At 36.8% G+C, this 21,720-nt stretch overlaps 1 protein-coding gene across 1 annotated transcript in view; it reads left to right on the forward strand.

Moving 5' to 3' along the window:
* The window catches only part of LOC124595444 (mediator of RNA polymerase II transcription subunit 12), a 371,808-nt gene extending 350,301 nt beyond the window's left edge, over positions 1–21,507 (forward strand). Inside the window, exons 40-41 of the mRNA XM_047134188.1 lie at positions 7,813–7,983; positions 18,160–21,507. Coding sequence (XP_046990144.1) covers positions 7,813–7,983; positions 18,160–18,342 — 354 coding nt within the window. The 3' untranslated portion in view covers positions 18,343–21,507. The remainder of the gene's footprint in view (positions 1–7,812; positions 7,984–18,159) is intronic.
* Positions 21,508–21,720: the final 213 nt, after the last annotated feature.

Genomic DNA, 21,720 nt, shown 5'->3' on the forward strand with positions numbered 1-21,720 from the left:
TCTGGAAGACCTGCTAGAGGCCAAAGAAGGACCATCATATGCAGCAGGACACTTTTAATTAACTGTAAGTAACAAATTTCAAAAGTTTTTTCGTTAAAGTCAATTTCCCACAGACTAAAATTTTCAGTACATATGCCCCATTATATCAGAAACTATCATAGATGAATGAATGAAATTTTCAGAGACTCTGCATAACATAAAAAGCCACCTCTGGTACTACATTCATTAATATTCCCCCATTAGGAAGTTCACAAAAAAAATATTTTCTGCAGAAAAAACTTTATATTTTTTGTTAATAAATTTAAAAAAAGTATTTCTTAAAAGCTATAAAATGGTTAAAGTAGATTTTAGTACAATTGACTCTGTTAGCACCATGTAACATATAGTAAAAATTTTAAGGTCCTGCATCAAATAGTTTTTTTTCAGAAATGGGTCATATACTTGCCTAAATTAACATGGGTTAGATAGGCAGGGTGTGGTCCCCTGAAATGGTTTATATTGCTGTACTTGTCTTTGTGTTTCTTGGACTGTGTGCATTGAATGTGGCATAAATAACTAATGGGAAAAAATTGCAGCACCAAGAAGGAGTTGTGTGACATAAATGACACTTGGCAGACGTGTTTCTGCATCTGAAAGATGGTTTCTGTTTAAATTTCATGCGAGTCGATTAAGAGTGACACTGTTAGCACCACTGTGAAGATGCATATCATGTCTGTTTTTTAAATACACACTGTAATAGTCATCAGTGGTAGTTACCTTTGTGACTGGACATGGTGAGTTGATGTTAGTCAGCAGTGCCTTTAAGGAGACAAAGACACCATTATCAACTCCTTATTGAGTTTGAACAAGGTCGTGTAATAGGGTTACGAGAAACTGAATGTTCCTTTTGTGATATTGCAGAAAGACTTGGCAGTAATATAGCCACTGTACATGATTGCTGGCAGTGGTGGTCGTGAGAATGTATGGCCGCAAGAAGACTGGGCTCTGGACAGCCACATGGCACTACCGAGAGTGAAGACCACTGTGTTTGGTGTGTGGCTGCAGCATATTGTACTGCATCTGCTGCCAGAGTTTGAGCAGCAGTTGGCATGACAGTGACACAATGAACTGTTACAAATGGGTTACTTCAAGAACAGCTTCAAGCTAGACTCCCTGTACCATGCATAAAACTGACCTCAAACCACCATCGTTTGTGATGTCAAGCGAGAGCATGTTGGAGGGCAGGGTGGAGGTCTGTCTTGTGTTCTATTGTAAGTTCAGTGCCAGTTATGGCTGTGTTGGTTAGGAGGAGGTCCTCCAACCAATCTGTCTATGCGCTAGATACACTGGACCTACACCTGAAATTATGGTGTGGGATGTGATTTGTATGACAGCAGGAGCACTCTTGTGGTTATCCCTGTACCCTGACTGCAAATTTGTCACCAGTCTGGTGATTCAACCTGTTGTGCCACCATTCATGACCAGCATTCGAGGGGTTTTTCCCAACAGGGTAATACTCACCTACGTACTGCTGTTATAACCCAAAATGCTCTGCAGAGTGTTGACATGTCGCCTTGGCCTGCTCAATTACCAGATCTGCCTCCACTCGTGCACATAAGGGACATTGTCAGATGACGACTCCAGCATCATCCCCAAATAGCATTAACTGTCCTTTTCTTGAACAACCAAATGCAACAGGTAAGGAACTCTATCCCACAAACTGACACCTGGCGCCAACATTTGGCAATGTTAATCACTTAAATATGGCCTTTACAAATGTCTGCTTGTGTCTGTGTATGTGCGGTTGGATATGGGTGTGTATGCGAGTGTATACCTGTCCTTTTTTCCCCCTAAGGTAAGTCTTTCCCCTCCTGGGATTGGAATGACTCCTTACCCTCTCCCTTAAAATCCACATCCTTTCGTCTTTCCCTCTCCTTTCCTCTTTCCTGATGAAGCAACCGTTGGTTGCGAAAGCTTGAATTTTGTGTGTATGTTTGTGTTTGTTTGTATGTCTATCGACCTGCCAGCGCTTTCGTTTGGTAAGTCACATCATCTTTGTTTTTAGATATATTTTTCCCACGTGGAATGTTTCCCTCCATTATATCCATACTTAAATATGTTACCTAGACAAAAGTGTTTCTGATGTTTCATTAATGTAGAACATTAATTATTTTTTGGTGTTGTGATTTTTTTTCCATCAGTGTATATACACCAGTAATAAATCTTTCTTTTGATATGTATGTGTATTTATACTTTCACAGGTATGATTCTGAAAAGAGATTCAATAATTGTGTAGCTGTTTGATTGCCATTCATCTGCAGTGACACCGATTTTTGTGTTTCTTCATAGTAAGGTTCCATAAATGTATTTATTGCTGGTAAAGTTACAAAATTCAAGAGCTTGCATGTCACTCCACTGTTCCTGATATGCTGTGTTTTCAAATATCTTTCCTGGAAATGGAAGTGACCAACGAATATTGGTTTCAAAACGACAACCAAAATTTTGTGATCAGAGCATTATGCATGGGAAAGAGTTTATGTCACATGAAGGAGTGAGCTTCATTGACAAGTTTTTCACCTGTGAAGAATGTTTGGCAGGTAAACAACATCGCTTGCCCTTCCCTGTCAGTTTGTCAAGAGCTAATGCCATGCTGGTTCATGCAGATATCCGTAGACCCATGGAGGTGCATTTGCATGGAGGAGCAAGATATTTTTTGCTTTTGAAGGATGACTATTCTGGTTATCACAAAGTATTCGTAATGAAACAGAAGAATGAAGTTAAAGATTTGATTAGGTCTTTCACTACAAAAACTGAGTGATAATGGAGTGGAGTTTATGAATACTGACTTAGGTAGATTTTTGAGTGAGAATGGCATAATCCATCTAAGAAGTGTTGTGTGCATACCATAGCAAAATGGTAGAGCCGAAAGGGAAATGTGCACCTTGGTTGAAGCTGCTCGTTCAGTGATTTTAGGAATAGCCAAACATTTCTGTGCTGGAGCAGTCAACACAGTGGCTTATGTACTAAATTGAACTGGTCCAAGTCCTGTAGAAGATAAAATTCCTTTTGAAGCTTTCAATGGCAGAGAATTACCCGTAGCATATTTGAAAATATTTGGAACTTGTGTGCCTGTCCTTGTATCAAAAGAAAAGAGTCTGAAACTTGACCCCAAAAACAAGATAGTATGTTTATGGGTTATGATAATGATGTGAATGGTACAGAATATTTATACCTTCCACAAAGAGGACTGAGGTGCGTTGAGATGTAGTTTTCTTGGCACCAGCAGTACCCGAAGGGAGAAGAAAACTGATCTGCATGTAAAAGAATCAGATACTATTTGTTGTGATGAAGAGAACATAGATAAAGCTTCAGATTCAGAGAAACAGAAAGATGAAATGAGGAGTGGAGTGATGGAACAAAATGCAAATCGGCCCGGAGAAGAACAAGAAATCAGTGAAGACAGACACATGTCTTTTGAGGATGCAGAGGAAGATGCAGTTTTTGATGACAAGAAGACATACCCAGGAGGAAAATTCAACACATGATTACTTGGAGGATTATGAGCTGGGCCTGTTGACAGCAGTGAATAATAAAGACCCCAGGGCCTATGCTGAAGCAGTGTCTTGTAGTGAAGCTAAAAACTGGAAAGATGCCATAGCAAGAGAGCTGCAAGCCCTGGAAGAAAACAACACATGGAATGGTGTACATAAGCCAAATGAGTGTGATGTTATTGACACAAAGTGGGTTTTTAGGCAAAAAAGGGATGAAAAAGGTAATGTTGTTTCTTATAAAGCTCATCTTGTGGCAAAAGGTTTCCATCGAAGCTTCCAGTATGAAACTAACTTCAGTGAGGCCTTTTCTGGTTTTTTTGTAATGAGAATAACTTTCCCATCTATCAACTGGATGTTTGTAGTGCATTTGTCTGTAGAGAGGTAGTTGGAGACTTTTTTGTTAATCTACCTACTGGATGAAACTGCCAGGAAGTTTCATATCAGCGCACACTCCGCTGCAGAGTGAAAATCTCATTCTGGAAACTACCTACTGGATGTTGCAGTAAAATGAATGTTAAAGTTTGTGAACTTAAAAAGGCCCTGTATGATTTAAAGGACTCACCCAAAAATTGGAATGTTTAAATTTCACACAGTAATAACTGGCGTAGGATTTGTAAGAACTGGTTTTGAGTATTACTTGGATGTTAAAACAGAAAATCACCATAAAGCATACATACTTGTCTACATTGACGATCAGCTGATAGCTTCAACTTCCCAGAGTGAAATTGACAATTTAAAGCTGTTGTTCAGTGATAACTTTAAAATGAAAGATTTGGGCATGATTAGTAACTGTTTGGGACTGAATATTGTTCACAATTTAAGGGAAGGTACTATTACTATTTGCCAAAATACATATCTTGAAAAAGTGTTGAAAGCTTTTGATACGTTTGAATGTAATTCTGTTTAAACTCCATGGAGGAAAATTTTGGTCACAGTTTATTAAAAAGAGAAAAACCTGAAGATGAAGACATTGAGAATAAGGTGTAGAAAATTAATAGGGTCACTGATTTATGCTGTGTTAGGCTCCACACCAGATGCTTGTGTAGTTATATGCGTTCTAAGCAGGTACTAGGCTCCACACCAGATACTTGTGTAGTTATATGTGTTCTAAGCAGGTACCAATCATGTGCAAGCCTGGTTTTATGGAATGTTTTGAAACGTGTCTTGCATTACATTAAGTGAACCGTAAAACTGAGTCTGTCATATGCTAGGGAAGAAAAGTGTACTGATCCTATTATTGGTTATGTAGACTCTGATTGGGCTGGTGACAGAGTAGACAGGAAGTCCACAAGTGGCTATCTTTCCAAAGTTTTGGGTTGTAGTGTTTCATGGGCATCTAATAAGCAACCCACAGTGTCTCTGTCATCAACAGAATCTGAATTTGTAGCCTTAAGCATGGTAACTAGTGAAGCCTTTGGCTCAGCAATTTGTATCATAGTCTTTCTGGCAGTCAAAGAGCTGTTGTACTTTATGAAGACAATATGCCAGTAATAAGCCTTTGCAAGAACCCACAGTTCTGTCATAAACTAAAGCTTATAGATGCAAAAATTTTATTTGTGAGAGAGAAAGTTTTTACTAAGAAAATTATTTTAAAGCACATTAACACAAATGGCCAACAAGCTGATGTTCTAACAAAGCCGCAAGGTCAAAATAAAATTTGAAAAATTTAGAGCCTTGTTAGGACTTACTTAGAGCTAAGAATTTGTTGTTGTAACACTGATAATTAACAAAAGCGGGAGGGTGTTAATGGTACAGCATTAATGTTATCTTAAAGAAGCAACACTGTTTTTCTTTGATTTGTGTTATCTTCCATTCTTTAGATGCTTTGGCTTTTGCTGGTTATTCTGTGTGTGTATCATTGTCTGCCTTCAGTTGTAAGATGTTACACATTACTATTAACTCTGCACAAACAGGCTTATTTTCATGCTTCATTTACTGCACCAAATCACATACCCCTTGAAGCTTATAGCTGTGTTAAATTGCAGTCAGTGTGTTCTCCGTACCTTAAAATGCTGGGATCAGTTGAATGATGAAGACATCAGATCTCTTACTGAGCCTTATTGAACTAGCTCCACATGTAACCTGTATGCAAAGGGCAAGGGAGCTACTGTTAAACCTCTACTGGCATCTAGCATATCTGCAGATCACCCAAGCCCATTTGGGACTCTAGTAAAGAACCATCTGACCAAACGGGCTGGCAAATATCAAAGTTCCTTATTGATAAGATACAGGGTCACTTTAGATTTTCTGGAGTGTAGATTTTTTTCTGCATATCACGCTCAGTGTTTAAGATAAAATTTTATGATATTTTAAGTAATTGCTATAATTTGGAGATAGATCAGTTCAACTGACTATGGTCTTAGTATTCACCTATCTGATGAATGCACTGTACTTAACATTAAACAATACATATGGTATCAGAGCTTATCACATGTGATCAGATGTGAAAACTCCTCATCCAATCAGATTCCCTGAGTCCATGGTAACAAGCTCCAGATTCATAAATCCATATTTTATCACCTGTTATGAAATGCTTCAAAAGTTCATCATTGTTGGCTTAATCAAGTGACTCCTGAGGAGTACCCATTGCAGCTGTAGACAGCAGGTTAAGTCTATTCCTCTGCTGCAAAGTAGGGAAGGTTCAGCCACTTTTCTGAGTGCCGAGCCATATGGAAATCTGGTGTAATTAACCAGCAGATATCACAGAAAGGAGGTATGGGTTCTAAAATGCATAGGTCACTATGCAACTCACTCTTGACTATGATATTGTTTTTGAGGAAATTTGTTTTGTTCTTCAGTGTTTCTTTTCAACCTTTATGCAGTGTAGCTAAAAAAGGATTTTTTGTGAGAGCAATACTGCAGATTCATAAATCCATGATTCGTCACCCATTATGAATTGTTTCAAAAGTTCTTCATCATGGTTGGCATAATCTAGTGACTTCTGAGTAGCTTGCATCAGAAAGAGGGAGGGTAAAAATGATACAAGAAAAGTCAAAAGAAATTTTAAATAATCATTAAATATTTTTTCTGAGGTGAGAGGAGGTCACATCTTTCTGGGCTGGTGCAGAGTTACATGGCCTAAGCAGTTTGAAATTATGGAAAATTGAAAAGAAAATTGTGGAGAATTCATAGCTCAAAGATAAATGGAGATCAGTTTAGTCAGAAATAGTGCGCATCTTTTTTGAAAGGGAAGAATGAAGAGAGTAGTGCAGTGAGGGATATTTAGAGAAGTAGGGAGAAAAGGTGACGTGGGGTCCATAAGCAAACGAAAAAAGTTTAAATGTGAAAAATAAAAACGGTGTCAACTAACAAACTCGTGAATATGCTTTAACCACTGAACCACATCCCTCAGTGGGAAAGGAACTTGCAGTATGGACAGTATGAAAACCAAATATCAATGAAGACAGATAATTACTTACTGTGAACAAAAGTGGTCTTGAGCAACAATGAGCATCTTTAAAAATGACTTTTCTTTAACAGCCAATCTTTCAGACAATTCAGGATGGAAGAATGACAGTATTATGAAAAGGATACATTGCTACTCACCATATAGCGGAGATGAGTAGCAACAGGAGCCACAAAAAAACTACCAAACATGTAAGCTTTCAGCGAGAAGGATCTCTCCTGAATTAAACAACATACACACACATATTCAGGCAAATGCAGCTCACACACATAATGTGTGTGTGATCTCTGTTTACATGAATATGTGTGTGTGTGTGTTGTCTAATTCTAATGAAGGCTTCTAGCTGAAAGTTTTCTTGTTTAGTAGTCTTTCTGTTGTACCTGTCTGCAACTCAACACCTGTGCTATATAGCGAGTAGCAATCTATACTTGTCATAATATTGAAGTTTATCATAATTCATTTAATCTGATAATTTAAATAATAGAAAGTCCAAGATGGAATGACAACAGTTTGGAAAGGAGAGATTGCTGCTCACCAAATGTGGGTGGCTTTGTGTCAAAGAAAGGGACAATGAAAAAGAATGCAAGAAATATTTCAGCTTTTAAAGTCCTTCTTCAGAAGTAGAACACACACACACACACACACACACACACACACAAACACACAAAAGCGGCTCTCACTTTCAGGGCCAATGTCACCAGGTATTAAAGCCGGACTAATATTTCTAGCATTCTTTTTTTGTGTCTATCTGCTCCTCTCTGTGGTTAGTAACACTTTAACTTGTTTTATTTTTTTGTATTGATGAAGAATCAGTCCCTTATATTTTTTGATAGCTATGGATTTAAAAAAAGAAATTATTTTTATTCGTTCTTACAGGCTCCAAATGTGACAATGACAACTATGGGTGGCCCAATGGCACAGCAGGCCCAAGCACAGGGACAACCAGCTCCTCCATATGGCCGGACCCCAGGTGGCCCTGGTGCAGCCCAGGGACCAGGACAACCACATCCTTCACAGCAACAGACTCAACAGTTCCAGCAGCAAGTGGTAAGCCATGCACATCATGTTGCTTATATTTGTGCTTTTAAATAACTATGCACCATGCAGCCAAAACTGTCCTGACAAACTACTGGAAAAATTCCATGGGTGTAAGGGAGTTGCATTGCATCAACATTTCACATGTGTTTTCTTTCAGAATGGGTCAGTTTAAATGGCATATTACTGTGGAATTTTTAAAGTATATCATGATCACCTTTAACTGTAGAATTATTTATTTATAAAATGCACTATTGCAATTTTGGCCATGTGGCCATTATCAAATGGAGTATTGAAAAAGTGTACAGTAATGTACTTGATAATGGCCACATGGGTGAAATTGCAATAGTGGATTTTTTAAATAAATAATTTTACAGTCAAAGGGGACTGTGATGTCCACCATAAATGTTATTCACTGTCAACACCAACTATGAGAAGGTAATTACTTATTATGTAAATGAAGGCATCATAGCTGCAGATTTTGCATTGTGTCTGTTCTTTTGAACATGTCCACAAGGACAGACACCACACATTCACATAAGTTAATTACTGCCGAAGCCGTAGGTTTGATCATTCCATGAGAAAGATTACATAGGAGATAAACGAGTCCAAGTCCACTGCTACTGAAATTATTGCAGGATGGAGACATTAAGGAACCATTAATCTTATCATCTTTCTTGTATGTCAAAGAAATAAACATATAGAATTGCTGAAACCTAAAACACACTGTATAAACTAATTAACAACTATGTGAAAAGGATAGATTGCTACTCACCACATAGAGGACCCATTAAGTCACACACAGGCACAATAAAAAGAATGTTACAGATATTCAGTTTTTGGACAAATTTCATTTCCAGAAGTAGAAAACCCCAGACACATCCACACAACCACAACTCACATGCACATAGCTACCATTGTCACTGGCCACCAAAGCTGTAAACCAATTGTCTGACATGCATTTCACTTATTGCAGAGGCTCTTGTTACATCTCAGTTACTGATGTCAGAGATAGAACGACCCATCAGTAATATATCAGTTTGGATATCAGAGAACATTTGGTTTTTAGCTGCTGGTCAGAAGGCACTTATTACAAGAATAAATGTGTGACATTTGCTTGGAGAGTGTGAACAATATTTTAATTTGTCAGTGGAGCAGTTGGATAAGGTTTCATAGAGTAATGAGTCACACAGTATATGATGTGGATGGCATTAATGTTTAATTGGTGGATGGTATGATTAACAAGTGGGGGCTGGTAAACTGACTGGCCTGAGTGTGTGGTCTCTTGGTGGTTTCCCACACTTTTGTAGGCAAAGGCTGGGCTGGTCTCCAAATTCTACATCAGAGGATATGATACACAAACAGTTAAAATATGATAGCAAACAGGACAAAGTGTTCTTGATTCACGGACAGATAATGCATGTTACTGTGTTACTGTTCTCCCTTGACATCAGTAGCATCAGGAAGGGTATGCGAACATAAAATTAAATAATAACAAAACATTTGCCAAATCACAAACAAATAGATCCCATACTAAACAGGAGAAGAAAAAGATGGAGGAGGGGGAGGAGGAGAATAATAAGAAGAAGAAGAGCATTGGTTGCATGCCAAATTAATTCCCCCAAGACCCAGCAGTTATTATGGTCATTCTTCTCATTACCTAATGCATTACAACATAATAGGAAACACATGCAACAATCTCTCTCTCTTTCTCTTTGAGAGGGGGAGGGGTGGGACAGAGTTGTTTACATTGAACTAGTAACATTGAAAATATTTAAATCTCTGTTCCTTATGAATCAGATGGTTGTTTGTGTAACATGAGTTGTTTAAATATGACCACTTCATTCAGTCCATATACTAAGAAAGGTAGCAGATTGTTAGCATTTCATTGAACTACTGTTTTTAAGTAAAAATGCATCTGCTTTTCAGTATACTTCCCATTCAGGACAATGAAATATGTTAAATACTTTTCTTTTGACTTAATTCAAACCCTCAAGTGTAATCCTTATGAAAAAATAAATAAATAAAAAAATAAATAAAAAGTCATCTACAGTTGCCATAACATCTTCATTGGACTCAAAATATTTTCCAACAATAAATTTCTTTAGAAATGAGAATGTATGTGAGATAGGGGATGTCACATCTGGTGAATAATATGAACCTCCCAACAGTAGGTACTTCAAATCCTTCAGTCTGGTCTTAGCAGCCAGAAACTGTGGTCTTGTGTGTGTGTGTGTGTGTGTGTGTGTGTGTGTGTGTGTGTGTGTACATTGTTTGTTTCTGATGAAGGCCGTGTGGCCAAAAGCTTACCAGCTGGCGGTCTCTTTGTTATGCCTATCTGCAACTCAGCATCTCCGCTGTATTGTGAGTAGCAACTACCCTTTTCGTAATATTATCACATTCCATTTTGGACTTTCCATTGTTTGAGTTTCACATTTACAGGCAGGTGTGTTGTCTCTATGGCAGATTGTTTCCTCTTATTTTGTCTTCACCAGTCCAGATCTCTTCTCATGGTGTTTGTCATCCATTAGGTAATCATTTGTTGTTTTTTTCCTTCCTTTGCAAATAAACTTATTAGAATAATCCCTTTTGTATTCCAGGAAACAATAACTACAACCTTTCTGGCACATGAAATTATGCAATTTTGTCATATAATGACATGTTGGAGACCATGGCTGTTTTTGAAGACAAATGTTGATCGTGTTAGGACAGCAACCAGCCACAAATTTACTTTGAGTTCCTTTATTCAAAGGAAACCGTTACCGGTTTCGAATCGTTGCGATTCATCATCAGACGGTTTACACGCTTTCTTTCTACATTTGGTACGTTTTTTACAGATTAATTGTCCTAAAATATAAATAAAAATAATTTATTAATTAATAATTAAATTATTTATATTTTAGGACAATTAATCTGTAAAAAACGTACCAAATGTAGAAAGAAAGCATGTAAACCATCTGATGATGAATCGCAACGATTCGAAACCGGTAACGGTTTCCTTTGAATAAAGGAACTCAAAGTAAATTTGTGGCTGGTTGCTGTCCTAACACGATCAACATAAAATTATATTTGCCCCTTTTGCTGTAGCGCCACCATCTTCCACCCATTTCTTTGGTTATTGTTTTATTTTTGGCGTTAAGTGCTGTGCCAGTGTCTGTAACAGATTGGTGCAAAAATGTAGTTGGAATCTATTTAAAGGAGTCCAAACATTATTGAGAAATTTGTTTCCACATTTGCTATAGCTCATAATTCAAGAACTCCAGCACCCAATTTGCACAAAGATTTTTCAAACTTATGTCTTCGTGTAAAATGTACTGTACTCTTTCTTCTGATATGTCTTTGGCAGCATCTATTTCATGAACCTTTTAATCACTGATCATACAATACCATACTGTGTAATTTGACAGTACTTTCATATCTGTGTGCAATATTAGAACATCCTTCATGTGTATCTTGTTCAAGAGAAGTACAGCATGATTGAATTCAATAAACCATATCTTAATTGTTGAAAAATGAGATGCATCCTTGTATGTATGTACCTTCACTAACTTCAGATGAATTTCTGATGGCAATTAATTGTCCAAAATAAGGAATTTGATGGTAACTCAGTGTTCTAATTTAGTCATTTCCATGAAATACACACTACATGCCTGATGTCAAAAAGCTTTACAACCAAAACTATTTTCTAAAACTATTTTATACATTACCTGTTTTGTTACTCAACATGTACCAACATAATAGATGCAAAATTTCTGTGCTGTTGGTGCTATCACAGTGACAGGCTGAGAACTTTTCAACCTGTCCTTGTATGTAATACAAGAGAAGCAAAAAGATTGAGTTTATTGATGAAGTAACAAAATGTCAAAACTAACCTGTGCCCCTCTGCAAGTCGTAAACACTGTATTTCACAGATACTTCCTAGTTTCACTGTTTCATTGATTTCTGTTCCCAGTTTTATTGTGTGAAAAGTGTAAGAGACAGGACTGATTTTCCTGCAAAATATACAGGTTGAAAGGAAAAAAAATGAAGTTACTAAATCTTGCATATCAAAATTTCTCACCAATAAAAAGATAATTTCCATTAAAATAGAATTACATTTTGAAGAGACTCATATATTGACCAAAAAAAGAGATGGGAGAAGCAGCATGTAACATTTGGTTTGTTTTCTTAAATTTTGAGATGCACTTTAGATGCAATGTAGAAATGTTCCAGGTGTTAAGAATGAAGTATTTGAGATGTTCAGGTGAATATAAAATATATTAACTTATTGGTATTTTTTCAGGCAGTCATTGTGATAAGAGTGGATAAGTTGTTGAAAATAGTTGTTTAGAAAGCCACATTTTTTAAAAATTTCGATCCTCATCCATCCATACACCAAAAAACTTTTAAAGATGCTGCTCTACTTATTACCACCTACACTATGATTATTGTTTTTATTATAGTAATAACAATATAACATTAAGACTCAGTTTTTACAGTTGCTAACACACAGTTTAACAAAACCTGACATTTTAATTTCACAGAATGGGCATATGATTAGTGAAACAGAACAGTTCAAATTTCTAGGTGTTCAGATAGATAGTAAACTGTTGTGGAAAGCCCACATTCAGGATCTTGTTCAAAGACGTTATGCTGACATTTTCACTATTCGAGTGGTATCTGAAGTAAGTGAGTGTTCAACATGAGAATTAGTCTACTTTGCTTATTTTCATTCGCTTATGTCATATGGTGGTATATCTTCCCTTTCTAAAAGGATATTTTTGGCTCAGAAGTGGATGATTCGGGCAGTGAGTGACGTAAGTTCACGAACCCCTTGTCAACCCCTTATACTGTCATTTCTTGTAATAATATTAGCTTATTCGCAAGAATAAGCAGCTTTCACTCAGTTAATACTCAGCAGAAATCAAACCTGCATTTGGATCGGACTTACTTAACTCTTGTGCAGAAAGGTGTGCAGTATACTGCTGCATCCATTTTCAATAAGCTACCGCTAGAATTCAAATATCTTAGCAGTAATCCACATGCTTTCAAATCAAAACTGAAGAGTTTCCTCATGGGCCATCCCTTCTATTCCATCAAGGATTTCCTTGAAAAATTAAGCTGATTTTTGTTGTATTGTTGATTGCGTTTACTTAAACTTATGGCTTGACTTCTTTTTTAGGTTCATAAACATTTTATTTTCATCTGTTATTACGTTTAGGTTGTAATTTCATGTACTGACACATTACATGACCTTAGAGATTTGCTCCTCAATTTGATCCTATGGAACTTGACGTGTAAATAAATAAATAAATAACAATTATTATTATTATTATTTTCGATTATTCCCATTTAAGAGAGCGTTTGAACTTGAATTCCTTTATGATGATTGTTTATGTTTTTTCTGAGTCCAAATTTTCTTCATGTGTTCACTGTGTTGTTTCTTTCGCTCCACTGTCTCTTCTGTGTTGTGGTGTCAAATTTATGTTTTTTGATGATGTTCCTGAATTCAGTTCTATTTTCTGCATCGTTTACTGTTATGTGTGCTTGTCTGAGGTCCTCTTCAACTTCTTTTATCCATTTTGTTTTTCCCCTGCCTGAGTTGATGACTTTAAGAATTCGCTTTGAAATTTTGTTTTCATTCATCCTGTGGATATGTCCGTAGAACTGCATTCTTCTATTCCTTATTGTATCCGTAATCTTGTCTGTGTATTTATATAATTCTGATGTTGGCCTCTTCTTCCAGATTCCTTGCTTTTGTATCGGGCCAAAAATTTTCCTGAGAATTTTCTTTTCTTGTTTCTCTATTTCTTTGATTTTAGTTTGCCCACCTATTTGTGTTGTTTCAGATGCATACAGTGCCTCCAGAAGTACGACAGTGTTGTAGTGCCTCAATTTTGCGTTAATGGATATGGACTTTTTGTTATAATAGTTCCACGTGAGTTTATATGCTTTCTGTAGTTTTTTTTATTCTTTCCTCATTGGCCTTTAGGTTGGTCCCTGATGGCTGGATGATTTCTCCCAGGTACTTAAAATGTAGTACTTGTACGATTTTCCCATGGGTTGTCACAATAGGCAGTTTGTTTTGTGGCACTCTTTCTATGTACTGGGTTTTCTCATATGAGATTTGCAGGCCAGTTCTTTGTGCAGTTTCGTGTAACTTCTCTTCTATTATTTGTGAGGATTGCAAGGTCATCTGCAAAAGCTAAACACTTCACATTGAATCTATTATCTTTTCTAATGCCAATTTGGATTCCTTTGACTTCTTTTTCCCATGTCCTGATAATTTTTTCAAGAATGATATTAAAGAGTAATGGTGAAAGTCCGTCACCCTGTCGCACTCCAGTTTGCATTTCAAATGGTTCTGAGATATCCCCCATAAATTTAACCTTGGAGACTGTGTCAGTTAATGTTTCCCGAATGATTGCTCTTGTCTTTCTGTCAATGCTGAATTCTTCCAGCGTCTTACAGAGCGCTACACTGTCTATTGAGTCGTAGGCCTTTTTAAAATCTACAAAAGTAACCACTGTGTTTCGGGTGTTTCTCATCTGGAGAATCATTTTCAGATTCCAGATCTGCTCTATGCATGATCGTCCCTTGCGAAAACCAGCCTGGTAGTCTCCTATTTGTGGGTCAGCTTGTTCTTCTAATCTATTCATGAGAACTTTTGATAGGATTTTATATGTGACCGGTATGAGTGAGATACCCCTGTAATTATTTGGTTCAGTTTCGTCCCCTTTTTTGTGGAGTGGATGGATGAGTGTGCATTTCCATTCAGAAGGGATCTGTTCTGTTTCCCAAATGTTTAATATGATTTTGTGAATTTTTCCTGTTTATCTTTCATCATTTAGTCTCCATAGTTCTGCAATACTTCCATCTTCTCCTGGGGCTCTATTGTTTTTCAGTGCCTTGATAATTTCTACTATTTCATTGATGGTTGGTGGTTTAGCGTCAGGATTTGGTGTAGACATCTCGTAGTGAATATCCTCTGTAGGTCTTTCACAGTTGAGAAGTTTGTTGAAATAGTCTGCGAGGATTTGGCAGTTATTCTTCGTGTTAGTTTCTAGTGAACCATCCGTCCGCCCCGGTAGCTGAGTGGTCAGCGTGACAGACTGTCAATCCTAAGGGCCCGGGTTCGATTCCCGGCTGGGTCGGAAATTTTCTCCGCTCAGGGACTGGGTGTTGTGTTGTCCTAATCATCATCATTTCATCCCCATCGACGCGCAGGTCGCCGAAGTGGCGTCAAATCGAAAGACCTGCACCAGGCGAACGGTCTACCCGATGGGAGGCCCTAGCCACACGACATTTCCATTTAGTGAACCATCCGGTTACTTGAAGCAAAGATTGGGTGGCTGGTATCCTGCAATATGTTCTTTAAACATCTTATAAAAATTCCTGGTGTTGTTCTTCTTAAAGTCTTGTTCTATCTCATCTAGTCGCCGTTTGTCATAATTTCTTTTTTCCCTCCAAATAGTTTTCGATGTTTGTTTTCGGATTACTAGAAATTTTTGCCATTTTTCTGGTGTTTTGTGACTATTGAAGTTTTTCCAGGCATTGGTCCTTTCTTCTATTGCTTGGTCACATGTTATATTCCACCACCTGTGTTTTCTCCTTCTTGGGGGTTGACCCAATTTCATCATGGATTTGAGGACATCCACAAGTTCTGTCCAGTTTGTGGTGTTTCTCTGACTAATTTCCTGTAAGATGTTTTCCTTGTTGAGTTTTATGTATTCGGGGTCTGGTCTCAGCACTTTGTTTAGTTTTGGCTTTTTTCTATTGGGTTGTAATCTGGTCTTTATCTGTAGAAGATGGTGGTCTGAGTTAAAAAAATCCTCTTCTCGTCTTCACATTCAGAATTTCTGCTGTGTTACTCTTGGAGATGGCCACATGGTCTATCTGGAATTCACCCAACATTGTGTTGGGCGACTTCCAAGTATACAGTTTCTTGTTGGGTTTTCTGAATTGTGTTGACATAATTACAAGGCCGAAATTTTCACAAAAGCTTATCAATCTTTCCCCATTCTTGTTAGTTCTCTTGTGAGCTGTATGGATTCCGGTGATTTTCCTGTATTTTTTCCCTTTACCTAATTGTGCGTTAAAATCGCCTAACAAGATTATTACATGGTGTTTGGCAATTTCGTTTGTTGTCTCTTCAAGGTCATTCCAGAAGTCATCCACTTTCTGGCGGTTCTTCTTGTTATAGTTATTTGTGGGTGGGTGTGCATTGATCAAGGTATACGCTTTGTTGGCCGATTTGACGGAGAGCGTTTATATACATTCTGAGGCAGACTGGAAATCAGCGACAGAGTCGCTGATAGATTTGTGGACTGCAAATGCTGTGCCAAACTGTTTTGAGTCCTTTCTCATTAGTTTTAACTGCTGGTTTTCCTTTGTAGATCCTGTAGTTGTCTGTATCAACATGGTTTTCATCCATAAATCGTATTTCCTGGATTGCAAGGATTTTGATCTGGAATTTTTGCAGCACGTCTGTAAGTTGTTTGATCTTGCCCAGTTTGAAAAGAGTATTAGTATTAAGTGTACCGATGAAGTGTCTTTGTTTTGTGTGTAATAATTCGGACTTCGTCTGGTTTTCAACCTTCGGCGTAACATGATGCTCCTGGTCCCCCGGAATCCAATGACCAGGTAAAGCCAGCCTTGCGACTGGTGCCTGGTCTAGTGGATTCATTCCTTGTGTTATCATCATGTTTAGTTTTCAAGTTGAAAACTAACTTGGTGGTGGTCCTTCCGAGGAAAGATCACGAGGAATACGACTTGATTGTTGAGATCAAGAAGGTTGCTGCAGCCGCACCATCTAGGCGAACAGACGCTGACCCCTAACCGCTGGATACCAGGCAGACGTTAGTGGATTTCAGTTGATAGTTTTGGTCCACCCCGGGTATTTTATTTCCCTGGTACCCTCCATATCTGGAGAGCATTCCCCTATCCGCCATGTGGGGAGGCGCCGGATGGGAGACTATTAACTCCACACGGGAAATAACAATTATTATTATTATTATTATTATTATTATTATTCTCCAACACAATTATTAACATGTATTTTTTTAATGGATGACAACTGTATTACTACCAATACTAACAGATGTACAGTTATATAAAAATGGTTAATAATGTATTAAAAATAATTACTATGTGGTTTTCTACAAAGGTCTCATCAGCAGTAATAATAATAATAATAATAATTGTAATTATTGCTGCTGATGAGCCCTTTGTAGAAAACCACATAGTAATTATTTTTAATACATTATTAACCATTTTTATGTAACTGTACATCTGTTAGTATTGGTAGTAATACAGTTGTCATCCATTAAAAAAATACATGTTAATAATTGTGGTGGAAATCATCTGTAGTAGACTGCAGATTGAATGCTGTAGGACACTGATCATCCTCCTCTCATACCTCTGTGAGTTGTATTATTTCCATGACATCCTGAACACATTTTATTAAATATGAATTGAGTAAGATATTCATTGAAGCATTACTTCCGTAACAACAATTTCTTAAACAAAATCTGTTACTTACACAGTATATGCCCTGAATACGCCACAAAAAATACCACAATGCCCCCTTTCCTTATTTTGTCCTTGTAATAGTTGTTGAGAGAAGGTGTAAAAGGTATTCTCAGTTGATCAATCCTTCTGACATCAAAAAAATTTGATATCAGGCCATTTAAATAAGACCTCACCAAACCTTTCCTAATATCAAAATCATTTGGCTGAAACTTTGGGTCTCCCATCCAGTATTTTAAAAATTTACCATTTTAGTCATTTCTCAGGTATTCTATAATGTTGTCCATTGTAATTAATCCTTAGTTTCTTCATTGAGGTCATATACTGACCATTAAAATAACTCTTCAGACCATTTATTTTGCAAAGGACCTTTCAAACTTATGAGTGAACAGCAAAGTATTGTGATTCATTTTACATTCTGCCATATTTTCATTAAAATAAATTTAAAATCGTGCTTTGAAACACTTTGTATCCAGCTGTATCGTATGATCATTTAATTTACCACATTTTCCTTTGTTACCTATGTACTTAAGAGCTATTGCTTTTAAACTAAGTACATTACACATTTATTGTGTTTTTGATTCAAATTGATTTGCTTATTTATATTTTATGATATTGGATCCAACTTCTTCTTTTCAATTAATATATGTTATCACTCTCTTCATTTGCGCATATCTACAGGCTAACCAGCGGATGCGGCAGCAGATGATGCAGCAGATGCAGCAACAGCAGCAGCAGCAAGTGGCAGCATCTGGGCAGCAGCAGGCTCAGCAAGGCCATACGCCAGCACTTGTGGCACATTTGCAACGGCAATTAGCACAGGGTGCTACTAATCAGTATTCCCATCAACCCCCACCTTATTGAACTACATACATAACAAATTTTATTGTTTTATATGCCATACTACTGGGGAAGTGTATGAAGAATGGTGCAGGAATGAAGGATCATTTTACCATTACGTGTTCATGACTCTGACGTGAAGTGGGAATCAAGAAAATTGTAGATAAAGAAACTTGTTGATGGATTTTAAATGTTTGCAGGAATTATGTCTGTTTATGTACTGACGTTGTTTACATTGTGAAGATCATGGTATTTTATTTTATTTATATTTCTTGACAGTGAACGATTTACTTCAACAATATAAACAGTTATTGCTTCTGATTTATATTAAGCAAACAGCATTCTGATGGCAGGAGGAAACATCATGCTTCATATTTAACTTTGTTGTAAGAAAAGATTCACTAGGTCTGTACTTTGGAAATTTGTCCTCTATGAAGAATTTACTTCATTTTAGAAACGTCAGTACTGTCTTCCATTATAGTATCACTATTGCAAATTGCAACTTTACACTCAAGTGACACTGTATTGTAGTTTTAGAACACAGTACTAGATTCACATTTGGGTAAACTCAGGTCATTTTGAGAAAACACATGTTCTGGTGACAGAAATAATTTAGAGGAGCATATTTTTGTATATATGAAAATTTTTCCCTCGCTACCTGATTTAAGAAGGTAAGGCCTCTTGAAACATTTAGGGATGGAGAACTACTACTTGTGTGGAAGATGTAGTGCCCCAGTTAGGACACTTGGGAAGTGGAACCTGTAGTAAGGAAATTCTTCCAATAGTCGCTTATTGTTATGATTGTAATATACTTTTCCACTCAGTCTGTATCAGCAGATGTTGTTAAGTATGGACTCAAAACTGAAATTTTCGGTAATCAGTGGGTAAAGCAATGTACATCATCCTTTTCTGTGATAGTGGAAACAGCTAATACATATGAGACCTAACTTTTCAATCTTGATTATCTTAAAACTCAAAATAATTGTTATTAAACTAAGAACAAAGTTGTTACAATGTGATTTTTTTTTTTTTTAAAAAAATTAGTATTTTGTTTTATTGTGTTACATGCACCACATTAGGTGTGGGGAGCTATTAGTAGTTAGGACAGGGGCACTACATGGATAAAAGAACTTATCCAGCTAGATAGGCCAAATTATGCAATATGTTAATTGTTAAATGGATGGATAGTTCATTTGTGTATCTTATTTCTGTTCATACTGGTCATCTCTAACATTAATTGAATTGTAAGAGTCAATTTTCTCACATTTTGCAATAATGTGAATGGAATAGTGCTTGCCAGGATAGATCCCGTTGTGTTAATTTTTCAACTATCCTATCTACTATTTATTTAAAAGCAAATTCTGACACATCTTAGACATGTGTTAGTAGAATGGAAAGGCCACTGCTAAAATTTATTCTCATATAAACTTGCAGTTCCCAGTCTTGATTAAACCAGTCAGTCATTCCATTTGCCACATCAGCAAGTTTAAATATGTGTGTGGGTGTGCATGCAAGTTTCTGTTTTAACAATGCTGACTTGTTGTAAATATAACTGGAGAGTTAAAAAGTCTACTCACCAAGCAGCAGTAGGAGACAATACATATGAAAGTTAAGGAAATGTGCAAGCTTTCGGACTCAGTGGCTCCGTCGTCTAGCAGAAGGGTTGAAAGGGAAGAAATATGGATCAAGGAAACGGACTGGGGAGGTTTAGGAAATGGGGAAAGTTACAGAAAAGTCACTCAGAACCCCACGTCAGGGCAGACTTACCTGACATGACGAGGGAAAGACTAATTACTACTTCTTCCCTTTTCAGCCATTCATCTTTGAAATAAAAGCATTTTGCTTCCTGGCAGTTTCCAGTGTGTTGATCCAGTCCACAACTGTAGCTCCTCCATATTAAAACAAGAGCATTCCAAAGGCTTTGTTCACAAATGCTTTGTTTTATCAGTAATTCTATCAAATGGTCTCTCTGATATAAAAGTTGCTAAACCAACAGCTGATTGGCTGTCAGCCTCTGCCTCTTTATCATCAGCCTTCTCATCCCATCTGGTAACCCTCCCCTGACCCAGCATTCTGGATGACTTTTCAATCTCTCCCCATTTCCTAAATCTCAGTAGCTTTTTTCCTCCATCCGCCTTCAACCCTTCTGCCAGAAGATGGTGCCACTTGCTCTGAAAGCTTGCACATTCCCTTAACTTTTGTGTGCATTTTCTCTTGCCGCCACTTGGTTAGTAGATTTTTTATCTATTGAATTATATTTTCAAAAATGGATTATTTTTGTTGACTTGTTGTAAAGTCATTTTGAAGCTCAGACATGTATTTATCAATGTGACATATTTCTAGCAGTTAAGTACACACAGTTTTCAATCAAACTGTGTCATTATTGCAGTCTGTATTAGCAATACTACTCTTTCTTTTAAAAAAACTTTAAATTTCATTTGAGCTTTTTGAACTGTACTTCTGTCTTTAAAGCATAACATGAAACTGCTGTTGTAGATTATTCTCCAAAATTTGCATTGAATTGTTTGACTGTTTCAATTCTCCATTGCAAGGGTTAGCTGTATGGCTTCATTTGATGACATTTGTGTAGTTATGTCGTTTATGTGTTAGTAGTCATATAATAAAATCAGAGTCTACGTGGGGGAAAAAAACTAATGTATAGCGTCAATATACTGAGAGTTTCTTGTATTTAAGTAAATATTTATTTTCCACATACATTTATCAAGGGATCAATTTGTAACAAATTCAGTATGTTGTTAAGGTCACAGAATATTTTAATTTTTTCTAACCAGTTGTTCTAAAGCTGCATAGCTATCAAGGAAGCCAAGTTCATACACTGAGCCAAGCCAGCAACTGAGCAATAAGCCCTCCCCTCTTTTCAGTTAATGTACAGAGTGTGCTATAAGTAATACAGGAGGTAACTTTGTTTCACAAGATTTTTCTAAAATAGGTAACTTGCTTTTGAGCAAGCTATGTATCAAATCACAGCAGTTCCTATGATTATTCTCTTATAATGGGGAAAAGTGCAAATAACTAATGAAATTTAAGAAGACCTTTTGATGCAACAGATCTCAATGTCAATTAATAAAGTTCAATGAAAGAAAACCATTAAACTGTTCATTGTACAACATGTCAGACCTTTTAACATATTACTGCCAATAAAAATATTTTTCTCTTTTTTGTTCCAATTTTGAGGTGTGTGTGCGTGTGTAATTACTGATAGAAAGGTTACTACAAAAAAAATTGCTTCTCAATACATTCTGCTTATTTATCTCCATTTACTCGTATTTAAAATTTGTTATGGAAATAGAATGACACACAAGCTGTACTTGTTAGTTGATTATATGTAAGCAATGGAAGACTGGTCTTCCTTTGGGATTGAAACTCTCCTTTCTAGACAAA

Source organism: Schistocerca americana, chromosome 2 (assembly GCF_021461395.2).
Source record: "Schistocerca americana isolate TAMUIC-IGC-003095 chromosome 2, iqSchAmer2.1, whole genome shotgun sequence".
Taxonomy (NCBI): Eukaryota; Metazoa; Arthropoda; class Insecta; order Orthoptera; family Acrididae; genus Schistocerca; species Schistocerca americana.